This window comes from Hippocampus zosterae, chromosome 19 (genome assembly GCF_025434085.1).
Source record: "Hippocampus zosterae strain Florida chromosome 19, ASM2543408v3, whole genome shotgun sequence".
In the NCBI taxonomy this organism is placed as follows: domain Eukaryota; kingdom Metazoa; phylum Chordata; class Actinopteri; order Syngnathiformes; family Syngnathidae; genus Hippocampus; species Hippocampus zosterae.
In genome coordinates this window covers 6,037,544-6,050,494 of record NC_067469.1, presented here as the reverse complement: position 1 = coordinate 6,050,494, position 12,951 = coordinate 6,037,544, and the positions used below count along the sequence as shown (strand labels likewise).

The following is a 12,951-nucleotide window of genomic DNA, read 5'->3' as shown; positions in this document are numbered from 1 at the left end:
TTAGCATTCATTCCCCCTCATACCTAAGTCTTGGTTTTTCCAAGACATTTTGGGCAAATCTATGATAAGAATGTATTCACGGTCTCATCGGTTTCCGTTTTAGGAACATTTTCAAGTCACTTTAATCCTTTCTAGTCTTTAAATGAAAATAAACGGGTTCCATCGCAAGAGACCGGAAGGGATTTGTTTTTCTTGCGGTAAGGCAAAAACAAGACAGCTTTATTTATATCACACATTTCATACACAAGGTAACAGAATGTACTTTCCATAATGAAAATAAAAACATTTCAAAACAGAGGTCAAATCATCCCTTCCGTTGGCAGCTTATTCCGTTTGCGTGCAGCACAACAGCGAAATGCTGCTTCACCATGTTTGCTTTGAACTCTGGCATCTACTTGCAGTACTTTAGAGTGTATTCTATAGCTGACTACAATCTTTCAACACGCACGCACAACAGCACTTTTTGGTCATGCCCCCCGTTTGATCAACTAACTGGAATTGCCTTTGAAAACCAAACCCATCTTGCACAAATCGAATCACGGCAATCTTGGCTTTCTGCCCATGCCTCAATCTCCACTGGTGGCTTTATCCCCGAAGACAAAGAAGCTGTTGACAACAGATGTGGTTCATACACGGGAGTGTATGAGATTATTCCAATCCAGCCGTACTTTGCACATGGAGACAACAAGACTTGCTTCCACCACATCCTTGTTTCTGATGTGACCTGGCCAGAAAATCCCCACAGCCACACAAACTGGCACACGATCAGTAAGTGCTGCACAGGCTTAGGCAAATTTGTGGGGGGGGGGCTTCATTACTCTCCATGTGAAACTAGGAAGGACAAGGAGAAACATCTGATGAACAGGAGCTGTCAAAATATTTCAGTAGCTCTACTCATGTGTATGTCGTGTAAATGTACTGAGCCGAGTCTCCACTGCAGTCGACAATATAATTATTTAACTGTTTGTTTTGTGAGATACCGAGATGATGACTGCATATTGTTTTTTTTTTTTTTTTTTGTCAACCACTGCATTAGTGCATGCCTGGATGATAATGTGAAACAATTCGTCAGGGGTGGACTTCATAAATACACATCTGGATTTACATTGCGGCGTAAAAGTCAAGAGTCCCTATACTGTTGTCAACATATTGTAAGTGACTCGTATAGTACGTAGACTTGGACCGCATGCTGCTTGTCGGGCGACTTTCTCATCAGCCACTGTCAGATTGAAGGCCAATGCCGCTGTATGTTGGGAGGCAGCCAAAGCGCTGTTACCATGCCGCTTTCATGGTTCAGGCGGCTAACTGTGACACTGGCGCTCCATTTCCGGGGCCGCTCCGTCAACAGTGCTGTGACGGCTCGGAGTGCCAGAATGCAGGACAATTGGATCGTCCTTCTATGCGTGTGTGATAAATGGCAAGGCACCAAACGCCTACCTGTAACCTTGAATGACTGCGGGGAGGATGGGAGGGGGAGGGATAAATAATAAATAAACAACTACCGCCTCGGCGAGAGGTAATATAACGGAAAAACCTTCAACTCTAGTTTCAGGTTCTTTATTTTTGCCATTATTGCAGACGTGCTCAGATTTGCAGCAACTCATCATGAAAGTTTTGCGCTTGCTTGCAGGACCTTTTTGCCCTGGACATGGAGCCGTACCGTTTCAGCGGAGTCAACATGACCGGTTTTCGCATCCTCAACACAGAAAACTCACAGGTGTCATCCATTATCGAAAAGTGGTCCATGGAGCGGCTACAAGCTCCGCCCAAACCCGACTCGGGCCTCCTGGATGGATTCATGACGGTAGGCCCAAAAACTTTCTTGTATTTTTTTTGCAGCGGCTGAAGCTGAACGCCTCCCCGAGGTGGTACAATTTGTAATTTTGCCTCCCAGTTTTCTCTACCGCTTCAAAAAGAGATTAAAAATAAAAAAATAAAAGCAGGGGGTGGGGGGGTGACCATCACGATTCACCGATTCAAGCAAGCATAGAGCAGATTGTGTTCTACCCGAATAACCTCTGTGGCCTCCAAATATTTTTTACCACATATTCCATCAAGTTCGATGTTACGACGCGAGCTTTTATGATGTTTATGCCGCCTGATAATAGCATGGACGGTTCTCCGCAGGGAGCTTTGTACTGGTGCTCATGGGTTTTAAATGCGCAGTAATGAGCTGGTGTGAATGGTAATAGGCATTTATCTGCCCTCCTGCTTCTCTCATCTCTCCTCCGGGAGCGTGGCCAAAATATGACAATCTGTCAATGTTCGTGCCGAGACCGAGAAGAGAGTTGGCCGGGAAAGGATATGGGGCTTTAGCGTTGAGTAGGCTATTGGATGTAAATTACGGCCTTGTTTTTTTGGGAAACTCTCCAAGAGTGCGTGGGATAAGGTGGTTTGAAAGTGAAAAAGAGGATTTCGGAGTTCGTTGGGAACAATCAAGGTCGCTCTTTTAGTCTTTTTGTTGTTGGAAACAATCGATTTTCTCCGCCGGCCCTTCAAAGCGCACGCATCTTTCAGCAGGTCTGGCCTTCACCGTGGCATTTTTAAGATCCGGTATCACAGATACTGGTTATTACATTGAAGATGGAACCGAGAGGAACAAAAGGTCAAAGCTCTGATTTCACATTTTCTGCCCTCAAAGAGCGACGGAAGCTGAACCAATCTTATCCTTTCACATAACCTGCTTTAATTGCGAAGGTAATTTTGAAGTAGCCTTTCGGCATTTTTAAGCACCATTCAAGTGGAAGAAGAAGCGTTGCACGTCGCCCTATCTTATGTTTAACCACTGAATAATTAAATAATATAAAGCTTTTGTGTGTATACGTGGTTTTATTAATTCCTTCATCAACTCACATTCACGCTTTTTACATTCTTAATCGACGTACGTTCCTGTTCCTGATCCCATAGGTAAAGACAAGCAGCAGGATGCGTGCCCATATAAGGGAATACTCCCATGAATATTTCATAAATTGCCATGAAATAAACGGCGATGCTGTAAACGAAGGATGTTGAACTGATAAATTACCATTTGCTTGAATCGTGTCAAGTTCCGTGCCACGTATCGGCATATCTCTGAAGACAGTGGGCTCAGTGGGGGCTCTTTTAAATAATCAGAAGTCCAGAGGCTCAGGGTAGACTATTTCATTAGTGTGGACTATTTATAAACCTGGCGCTCATGTATTTTATTCTTTAGAGTGTTCCCACCCTTTATAATGAGTGACTACAAAGATAAGAGACTGAATATAAAGAGCTACTTTTAATGGTTATAATAAATGCAGAGGCTGGCTGAGGTTGGGAAGCGGCGGCGGGGGCAACACGTGATAATCATGTTTTTAATTTTGGAGTTTCTCATTTGTGCTTAAGAAGATTTGTATTATTATTTATGACATGCATCCTGCGGCGCTCTCGGCGTCATTCAATTAAAAGCCAGGGGGGGAAGCTGCAGCAGTCGTAGCCTAACCTTTCACCCTTTATCCCTCCTGCTCCCCCCCCCTCCATCCCTCACTCCCCCTAGCCTTTTATTCCCTTTCCCTCTTGCCTTGTTCTTATTCTTTGCCTGGTGGGGGGGTGGAAACCTCGCCGGGCTTCGGGAGGCAGGTAATACTGTAGTTGTATAGCAATGGTTGCCAAGGCAACTGCTGTCCGGGTCACCTTGTGATTTTTCGAGGTTTGATTGACTGGGGGATGGTTGTTAATGGCTGCGCTGTGAGCATTAAACGCGTGGTATATTTTGTCGTGCCCCCCCCCCCCACCCTTTACCACAACTTGCTGGCATTAATGTAGAGAGGTGTATAATCTCAGTGACACTCTGCGCCTCGGGTGAGGCCGAGTGTTGTTGTTTCAGGGAAGGGCGCATAATAAGAAGTCCTTCAGTGCCCCTGCAGCCATAAACAAAGCTGCACTTGCTGCGTCGAAACTCTGTTTGGACCGAAGATACTGATTAGTCTGCTTTATTTGTTTTTTGTTGTTGTTGTTGTTGTTTTTTTAAGCGTATCCTGAGGGAGAATCCAATCAAATGTGAATTAAACACCATTAAAGACGCACAAGATGCAGATGGATGTATGGATGGACTATTCTGATCATTATTTTCTCGCCTGCCTATAATTGTTGCCTTTAGCTAATAAGATTCGTATTCTGTTTGGTGTTTTGGATCCTTCTAAATCCCCCTTCACTGAGCTCAGAACGTACTTGGATTTAATTGAAGGAGAGTTGGGGAGGGGGGGTGCTGGGGGGGATTCCCAGATGTGTACCTCGCCAAGGATTAAAGCCCGACCATTTTCTTCATCGGCATCATTGCACTTATGTCTGTTTCATTGAGCTATAATTACCCATCGGGCTCGGTGTTCTCCGGTGTCATCCGCACAATAGAAAATTCTGGTGTAATAGCTCGTTATAATGAGTGGCTCATTAATTGAGATCGGTTATTTGAATAATAAATATGACATGATGGGGCTTTTTTCCCCATGGGACGCTGTTAAACTAGAACGCTAGGAAATGGATCGTGTGGAAGACGAACACGCTTGCTTAAATTAGTGTGGAAAACGGAAATGTGAGCCTGTGTTCGGGAAGGGCGTATTTAAAGAGGCACCGCCTTTACGAAAATAATCACGCTCATTTTTGAGTGGGATTATTTGAGCAATGTATTCGTGATCTGCGGTGGTTGGTGGCTAGGTTCTAATTAGGGATGCTCGAGTACCAATACCGTAACGGTATCTGGTCATTAGCGGCCTTATTTTAAGGTATCGTGTAGGCTGCTGATACCCAGCCACCGATACTGAAGTCCATCCATCCATCCATCCATCCATCCATCCATCCATCCATCCATCCATCCATCCATCCATCCATCCATCCATTTTCTTAACCGCTTAATCCTCACTAGGGTCTTCGGGCTATCCCAGCCGTCTTCGGGCAGTAGGCGGGGGACACCCTGAATCGGTTGCCAGCCAATCGCAGGGCACACAGAAACGAACAACCATCCACGCTCACACTCACACCTAGGGACAATTTAGAGTGTTCAATCAGCCTGCCATGCATATTTTTGGAATGTGGGAGGAAACCGGAGCACCCGGAGAAAACCCACGCAGGCCCGGGGAGAACATGCAACTCCACACAGGGAGGCCAGAGCTGGAATCGAACCCGGTACCTCTGCACTGTGAAGCCGACGTGCTAACCACTGGACTACCGGGCCGCCCCGATACTGAAGTAAAAAAATAAAATAAAATTGAACATCCCAAACATTGTGGTTACATGAGTCAAACAGTCACCCTATTTACAGGTGTGGGTACTAATACAAGTCTGTGTACAGTAGGCACGGCGAGAACTGCGTCGAATAGCGACTAGACATGCTAAATATGGTTGTTTCAATTATGGCTTGCAACGTAAAACGAGAAGCTCACGCAGTTTACAGCCGAGGGGATTTTCGTCTACACGATTCCATAAAGTCATGCATCCGCCTCCCTCGGTTGTTCTTCAAGGCTTGCGCGTGCTTCCATAGGAAACAAATTGCTTCCCGCTTCCAAGGGATCCTCAGGAAATGATCCATGCCCATTGCGCCAAGTCTGCAACACGCGTTCGTTTTGCCTCCCGCTTTCGATTGGACACTCGTTTCTTTCACGCTTGAGATGCATGCAGATTTATGTGCAATTAGCAAGGAGATGATTTTATTTTTATTATTATTTGCGATAGTGATTTGGCACCGGCATCATTTGCATCCCCGTACGTGATCACCCCTTGCAATATAATTTATCAAAATAGGCCCCTCGCTGGAATATGGAGCATGCATGCATTTTTGCATAATGGGAGTGACAACTGTGAATGCAATTGACTTTATGACCAGACTCTTGACTCAGTGTAGTAGTTAGATGGATTATTGGTCATGAGTTTTTAATGATATGTGGCGGTAAGGTTTTATAGAGTAGAGCAAATGTGGAGAAGGATGTGAATTTGCTCTTCTTTTTAACATTTGATGTCGTACCAGAGTGCAGAGCAAATTTGTTTTTTTTTATGCGTTCATACGAAATGACATTTGTTGCCACGTTCTTGTCATGCTGATGGCCGAGGAAACGGCGGAGCTCTGCTCCCGATTGAGTGCTGTCCTCGTTTTGTTTTGTTTTTTTGTTTTGTTTTGATTTTTTTGCGATAACGTCTGATTCCATTTTGTCACGGCGCCGCTTGAATCCGACAGTGGCGCTACACTAACCGCCCAGACTTTCCCCCCCCCCATGGCTCCATTCAGACAACATTTCAAGCGAATAATGGTCATCTGTGGGTGGTTAGCCCTTTCTGGTCCATCCTCCTGGTCAGATGACAGATTCAGCATTTTTGCCTGAAATGAATCAATGCGCAAATAGGATTTACTGGATAGTATATTCGGCATTGGTGGGTGAGAGGCAGGGGTGGGGGGGGGATTTATTTTATTTGTTCAAAGCTTTGCAGCCTAAATTAAGTTTTACACAGCACTGGGTATGCTTGCGTGCAGCATCCACACCTAATATAATTCTGCAGCCATTAAGGAGCGAGGCTTGACTGACAGCTCAGCACTGTTATCACTCCGCGTATAAGCTTATCATATATTGCACCCTGTCAGCAAGTCAGCCCACATTGCATGGCAAGCCTTATTCGGCAAAATGTTTCGGGTAAATACTTATTTACCGTTGGAAAGCGGCGTCCGAGTCAACATTTTTATTTGCGGCGGCGCAGGAGACTATGCCGCTTTAATTTGAGGCGGTTATGGTCGGTTCATGACTGTGTCCCCAGTGGGCCAAGAGAGAGAGAGGGGGAGAGAGAGAGAGGCTTTTTTAAGACGACGGCTGTGGAGAGCAGACACTCGGTGCCCTGTGCCGGGCACCACCAGCTGGGCTTGGCACAGCATCAACATCATTAGCGCCAATACTCCCTTGGCCAATAGAAGCCTTTCTGTGGGGAAGGAGAGGCAGGAAGACACAGTCTAAGATTGCCTTGTGTCCTGGTGTCTTATATAATAGTCGTCATCTGAAAGCCGCAATATGTCACCGAATGGTCTTGATATCATAGAATTATTTCGACGGAGGCGCTAGCTTGTGATGCGGTAGTAGCACGTCTGTCCTTACCCCTCGTGCACTTCCTTCATTTTAGCTATGATTCCCATGCGCTGTTTTATAAATACAACTATCCAATGTCAAACAATTGCTAGCGACGTAGAGTGAATGCGACAATCGCAAAGCTTTGTATGACGCGTCTCCCAAATGATCCACCGCAGTGAAAATAACAAGAAGAACCTACATCCGAAAAGGAAACGATTTGACAAGTTGACAGTTAGCCTCGCTTCTTGTATCATCTCCTTCGACAACAAATGTTTCTTGTTTTCTGGCTGTCTGGACGTCTTGCGGCACCATACTGCCTCTCACATGTCAGTCTCGGTACTACAACAGATCATCATCTTGAATATGGCGCCCACTCATTCACTCCCAAAGACGTTTTTAAACGTCTTTTCAGACTTGGTCTAGAATTGGCTGGTACTGAATGAGTTAAGAGAAGAAACACACATGTAGCTTTATTACCTCATCATGCATGTGATTTCTTACCAAAAATGAGTATTTGTGAACCCCACTGAAGCGGTAATGTTGCACAATCTAATGGGGGCACAAGCCCCATTGCCTTAGTGATGTTCTGCAGTGGTGCTGTGACATAGGAGGGCCGTAGAGGGCCGCGGCAGTCATCATGAGTTGAGACAGCGAGGGGCGCATGTGTGTCACGGTCACACGAGCGCTCAGGAATATTGCCTGGCCTTGGGGGAGGAGTGGGGGGGGGGGGGTCGTGACAAGCCATCATCCCTGGCGGAGCCGGCCCGGCCCTCCCCAACCCACCTAGTCATCAAGACGAGCACAAACGTCATGCTGTGCAGAATATGGAGCAATATCACGACGAAACACAAAAGCACAACATCTTGCACACAAAATGAAATACGATCGAGAAAATAAGTGAAGGAAAAGAATTGGTCTAAGTATGTATCAGACGTTGGACAAAAACTTGGAGGTCCAACTGTCGACCATGTTTGACCATGCAGCAAACTGATTCTTGTTCCAGCATAAATCCCCTGCCCCTTAAATCTTTGCAGACGCTAAAAAAAAACTGCAACTGAGGAGAAGCACGAATATCCAAATTGGCATGTCTCGCCTCTGTAGCCTTTGAGCTAAAGTGGCCCGAGGTAAGCTGACAGAAAAGGTCCTTGTGTTAAACCGTCTTTTGAGAAGACATACCTGGGCGGCGGCATGCTGCTAATTAGTGAAAAGTGGCCAGCCAGCTGTCACTTGAAAGATCTATTTAGGTAACGCCATACCGCAGTCCTTAATGGCTCACATTGGAAAGTTACATATTTTAGAAAACTTGCAGGGATGTTTAAGTTTTAGCTTTTACTGTGAGGAGGGTGAGGGGGCAGTTGCAATTGCTTTCTCTGAATATGTTTGTTTTTGCTGGCAGGTTACAGAAGAGGGAAAACTATGTGGGATTTTTTCTTTTAAAATGTATGCAAAGTCGAAATGTCAGGAGGCAACTTGTGTTTAGATGTATTGCGTGTCGACAAAATAATCGTATTTTCTTCCTTCTATCCCCACATGAGCCTCTCGTTAGACCGAAAACTCTGCAGTATTCCACACCGCTTCCAACACTTTCAAGTGTGCTTGCTTCTCGAGTGGAAACGTGAATGCGCTCTCACATAAATTCGGCGCCATCAGTCGATCTATCACCCCACAGATCCTCCATGGCAAAAGTTTTATTTTCCTGCGACATAAATAAAAACCAAAAAAAACACCAACACGCATAAATAAATGAAGACTGCCGTGCCACTTTGAATGCAGGATGTAGAATTGCAACATTAGAAGCCAGAAATGAAGAAAATCAGTGGTGACAATGGCGACGCACCTCAATTTCATAACGTAAAGAAAGCACGAGCGAGAAGGATGGAGGAATGAGAGGATAAAAGAAGATATTGACAGGGTGAAAGGAAAGAGGAGAGAAGGTGAGATGAAACTGCATGATGCTGCATTACTTGCCTACATCATCTGACGAGAGCCCACTTAGAAACCTGAAACAGCCACAATATGCCTTATAAATCACTTCTCTTTCTCACATTTCGGCTTTTTCGACGCTTTCTATCACTGCTTTGCACAGCTTGCAATGCAGCAACTCACTTTTATGGGCAAATGTGAGTCACACAGTACGACACTCAATGGCTGAATGGCTCTATCGATAATGGAAGCGAGCCAAAAAACAGCACACAATGAGACTGGGTGTTGGAAATAATGTTCAACACAACCACAAACTGTATAAAATGTTCTTTTTACAGGCAGCTTGACAAACAACCGGCCAGTAGCTAGCTTATCTTTTCTGATCTTACTTCATCTTAACTTGGACATTATTATACAACCGCAAATATTTCAGGATGTTCTGTTGACACAGAGCGCCGACAAGTGATTAGCACACTTAGCGTGGCTCGGTTTATGATCTTCACTTGGCAAAGCTCAACTTAGCCTCGCTTAGCTTTGAAGATAACCGTCCGAAACCAAATGGGACTGGATGTTCGCAATAATGTTGATACATCGACAACCTATATTGAATGTTCTTTTTATACACGTTTGACAAACTACTGGGAAAGAGCTAGCTTAACTTTGGTGAGCTTGGTTTATTATCTTAGCAAAATTCAAATTAGCCTAGCTTAACTTTGAACATAACAGTCTGAATCCCAATGAGACTTAATGTTAGGAATAATGTTCACACATCTACAAACTGGATTGAATGTTCCTTTTATACACATTTGTATTTTTTTGTACAAACTACCGGCAAACAGTTAGCTTAACTTTGGTTGGCTTGGTTTATTATCGTAGCAGAGCTCAAATTAGCCTAGCTTAGCTTTGTACATAACAGTCTAAACGAAAATAAGACTCGGTGTTAGAAATGTTATTTATTCATTTATTTATTTGGATCGGCATAAGTTTATCAATGCCTTTCATCAGTTGGGATTTTCAGATTTGGAATTAAAATCAGTTTATCTTAAAATAAGTGCAAACCTGTCGGAATTCCTGTATCTTAAATTAGACAAAAACACGTTAATAGCAAAAGTAATAATGTATGGGTTTTTTTGTTGTTGTTGCACACTTAAAGCACTTGTTAATTCAGTCATTAGATTTGCAAAGGCGTCACTTTAGCTACATGTGCAGGAGTCTGATTAGCTCCACCACAGGAGTCAGTATTCTTGCCAAATTGTAATTGTGTGCAGACATCTCCCAGCATGTAAACACCACAACCGAGAGTCCAAAGCTTGCTTCAGACTTTCTTGCATTAATCATTGCACTTTTTCCACGCCGAAAACTCCGCTTGACAAATGCCGCTTGTAAGTCATACATTTGGAGACACCGACAGTGGCGTTTGTGAATTAAATGCCCGCATCCAGTGCCTAGTGGAGCGACGCACATGCATATGAACTTGGTAATGAAATGAATAATTAGCCCACTCGTCTAGTAAATCATCAAGTCCCACGGGGCCGTCTGTGGAGCGAGAGCGGCTGAGGCGCCGTGAAAACAGCCAGCTTCCCTTTTCGGTGGCAGACTGAGACGCTGATGGTTGCCGTTTTGGTGTGTGTGTGTGCGTGTGTGTGTGTGTTGTTGCTATGTGCCCGACAGCTGCAGAGTACTGATGCATGGTGAATAACAGGTCAGGCTTAATCTCGTTAAGGCTAATCAGATGTATATGATATGTAGAAACCACTGCAGCTGCACTTGCCGTCCATCACTGGGCCGGCGGTCGCGTGCGTTTGTGGATGTTAGTGTATGTTTGTGTGCGCGCGGAGTTGAAATGAGAAAAAAGGATGTCATTTTTCAGAGTGCTACATTATCAAAGGAATTATGGAATTATGCGCAGGTGGATGGATGGCGTGAATACTGATATGGCGGGAAGGAATATATTTGTATAAATGTTCACACAGCGCCGTTTTTCACTCCTCCTGTTCCAAATGAGGAAACCGGATGCAACTTGGGTAAATGATGCGTGCCTCCAGAGAGTTGGGTTTTGTTGCTGAGTGCATGCGTTGCGCATGTGGCATTCGCACCACTTCTGTGTCGATGATTTGTTTTCTTTCTTACATATACGGTGTGTTTTTCGATTAGAAAAAGTGATGAGGCACCAACCACTTAAGGGGATGCGCTTGTTTAAAAATGACTTTCAATTTCCCGAACTCAATAAAATCATTCGGGATTCATAAACCTTGGCAACTGAAGCACAACTTAAACTGTCTCAGTCGATGCCAACAGGTAGATCAACGGAAATTGCACCCCATTGGTCATGTCACACATTCTCCGGACTGCTTGTTGCCAGGCAAATCACAGAGCACCAGCATTTGTGGCCCCAAAGTCTCCCCCGCAACCCCCACCCCAAAAACAAATTAAATAAATTTGCCACACCTACTGAAGGAATTACTCCAAAAATACTCCGTTGGTAGAAGAAGGATCAGAATTCTAATCATTTTTATTTAATGTAGTTTTTTTTTCTTTTTCAATTTAATTGGATTTTCGAGCTGTTTTCGGAAATGCTTCATTTTCATCTAATTTGTATTAGTATTGTTTAGTTTTAGCATTAGTTTTAGATTTTACAGTGTTCCCTCACATTGCCGGGGTGATACTTTCCATGATCTCCGTGATGTTTATACCCTTCTAAACACTCGTTACACTGAACAAATGTAACTTTAAAAAATGCAAAATGTGAGGAATAATTACAGGGAAATTTGTGATCAAAGAATATGACGCAAGACACAGAGTAAGTCTCATTTTTTTACAGTACAGTATGTGATATAAACTGAAATGAAATTAAAACTTGGTAAAATTTTACTGACCTAATGAAATGGGGCTGTGAGTGTTCTCATAAACTCCTGTTTGCATTGGAGTTTTATTTAGATGATTTCTTGAGGTAATTTTTACTAGCTGTCCGCCATCGGCGAATGAAGAGACATAAAAGTAGTTCTCTTGGAGTTGTTGGAACATGTTTGCTGATTGCCTAATTTCATATGAGAAGCCGGCACAAGAGGGCCCCCCCCACCCCCCCACTTCACTCCCCTGCCATCTTGCTTGAAACCTTTCCCCTGAGCGCCCGAATGTCCCTGTTGGTTGGAGATTGGTTTCACTTAAAGCACTTAAAACAGCCCTCAGCAGCCACGTTTGGCACCGAAGCAAATATCCAGATCACACTTGGATTGTTTTGAAATGGAAGGCAATCTGCCCGAGATGTAAGCCATTATTTCACGTTTGCTGCCTTGATCTGTCTCTCTTTCACTCTATGCCACCAGCCTCTTGTTTCCCCTCACAAGCCAGTGCATAGAGGAATTGCTCTTCTCTAAAGACCTTTTCAAAGTGTGCAGCTAAAATATGACAATGAATGTATGCTCTTAAAATATTCCAAGATTCTGCAATTCGCTCACAGTGGTGAGCAAAGGATGATTTAAATAATTAACAACGGAGTAAGAGACGCCGGAGAACCGTAAGACGGATGAACACGTTGCTGCCTTTTGTCCCTCTCGGGCATTTACTTTAATGAGCCACATCTTTCAGCACTTGTGTGGCTTCGACGGGAACTCTTGTCAGTCAAATTGTACCTTTTATGGAAATATGAGGTTGGACGGAAGTGTCACGTAAGGTGTGGAATTTGGACTCAGAAGGCCGACTTCTTGAGATTGCTTTTGTATAGGGCCAGGAATATTTAATCAAGTATCCTGAAAGTGCTACAATTACATAATTTGTACCACACTATTTTATAATGCATCCCCAGTCTCGTAATAGACGCGTTGAATCAATCCGTGCAATTATATTGAATGCTGAGTTAGAAGCCCTGTTGCACGCCTTTTGTTGAAAAAGCCAATAACTGAATGACTGGACGTGTGTGTGAAAGTACCGGTAAGTATTTATTGAAATATAAGTGCAGGGTGTTTAT

The 12,951-nt window shown here is 44.0% G+C and overlaps 1 protein-coding gene across 4 annotated transcripts in view; it reads left to right on the top strand.

Moving 5' to 3' along the window:
• LOC127592395 (glutamate receptor ionotropic, kainate 2-like) overlaps window positions 1-12,951 on the top strand; it is a 76,757-nt gene that overhangs the window by 40,313 nt on the left and 23,493 nt on the right. For all 4 annotated transcript variants that reach the window (XM_052053111.1, XM_052053110.1, XM_052053109.1 and 1 more), the window contains exon 6: window positions 1,631-1,804. In XM_052053111.1, coding sequence (XP_051909071.1) covers window positions 1,631-1,804 — 174 coding nt within the window. The remainder of the gene's footprint in view (window positions 1-1,630; window positions 1,805-12,951) is intronic.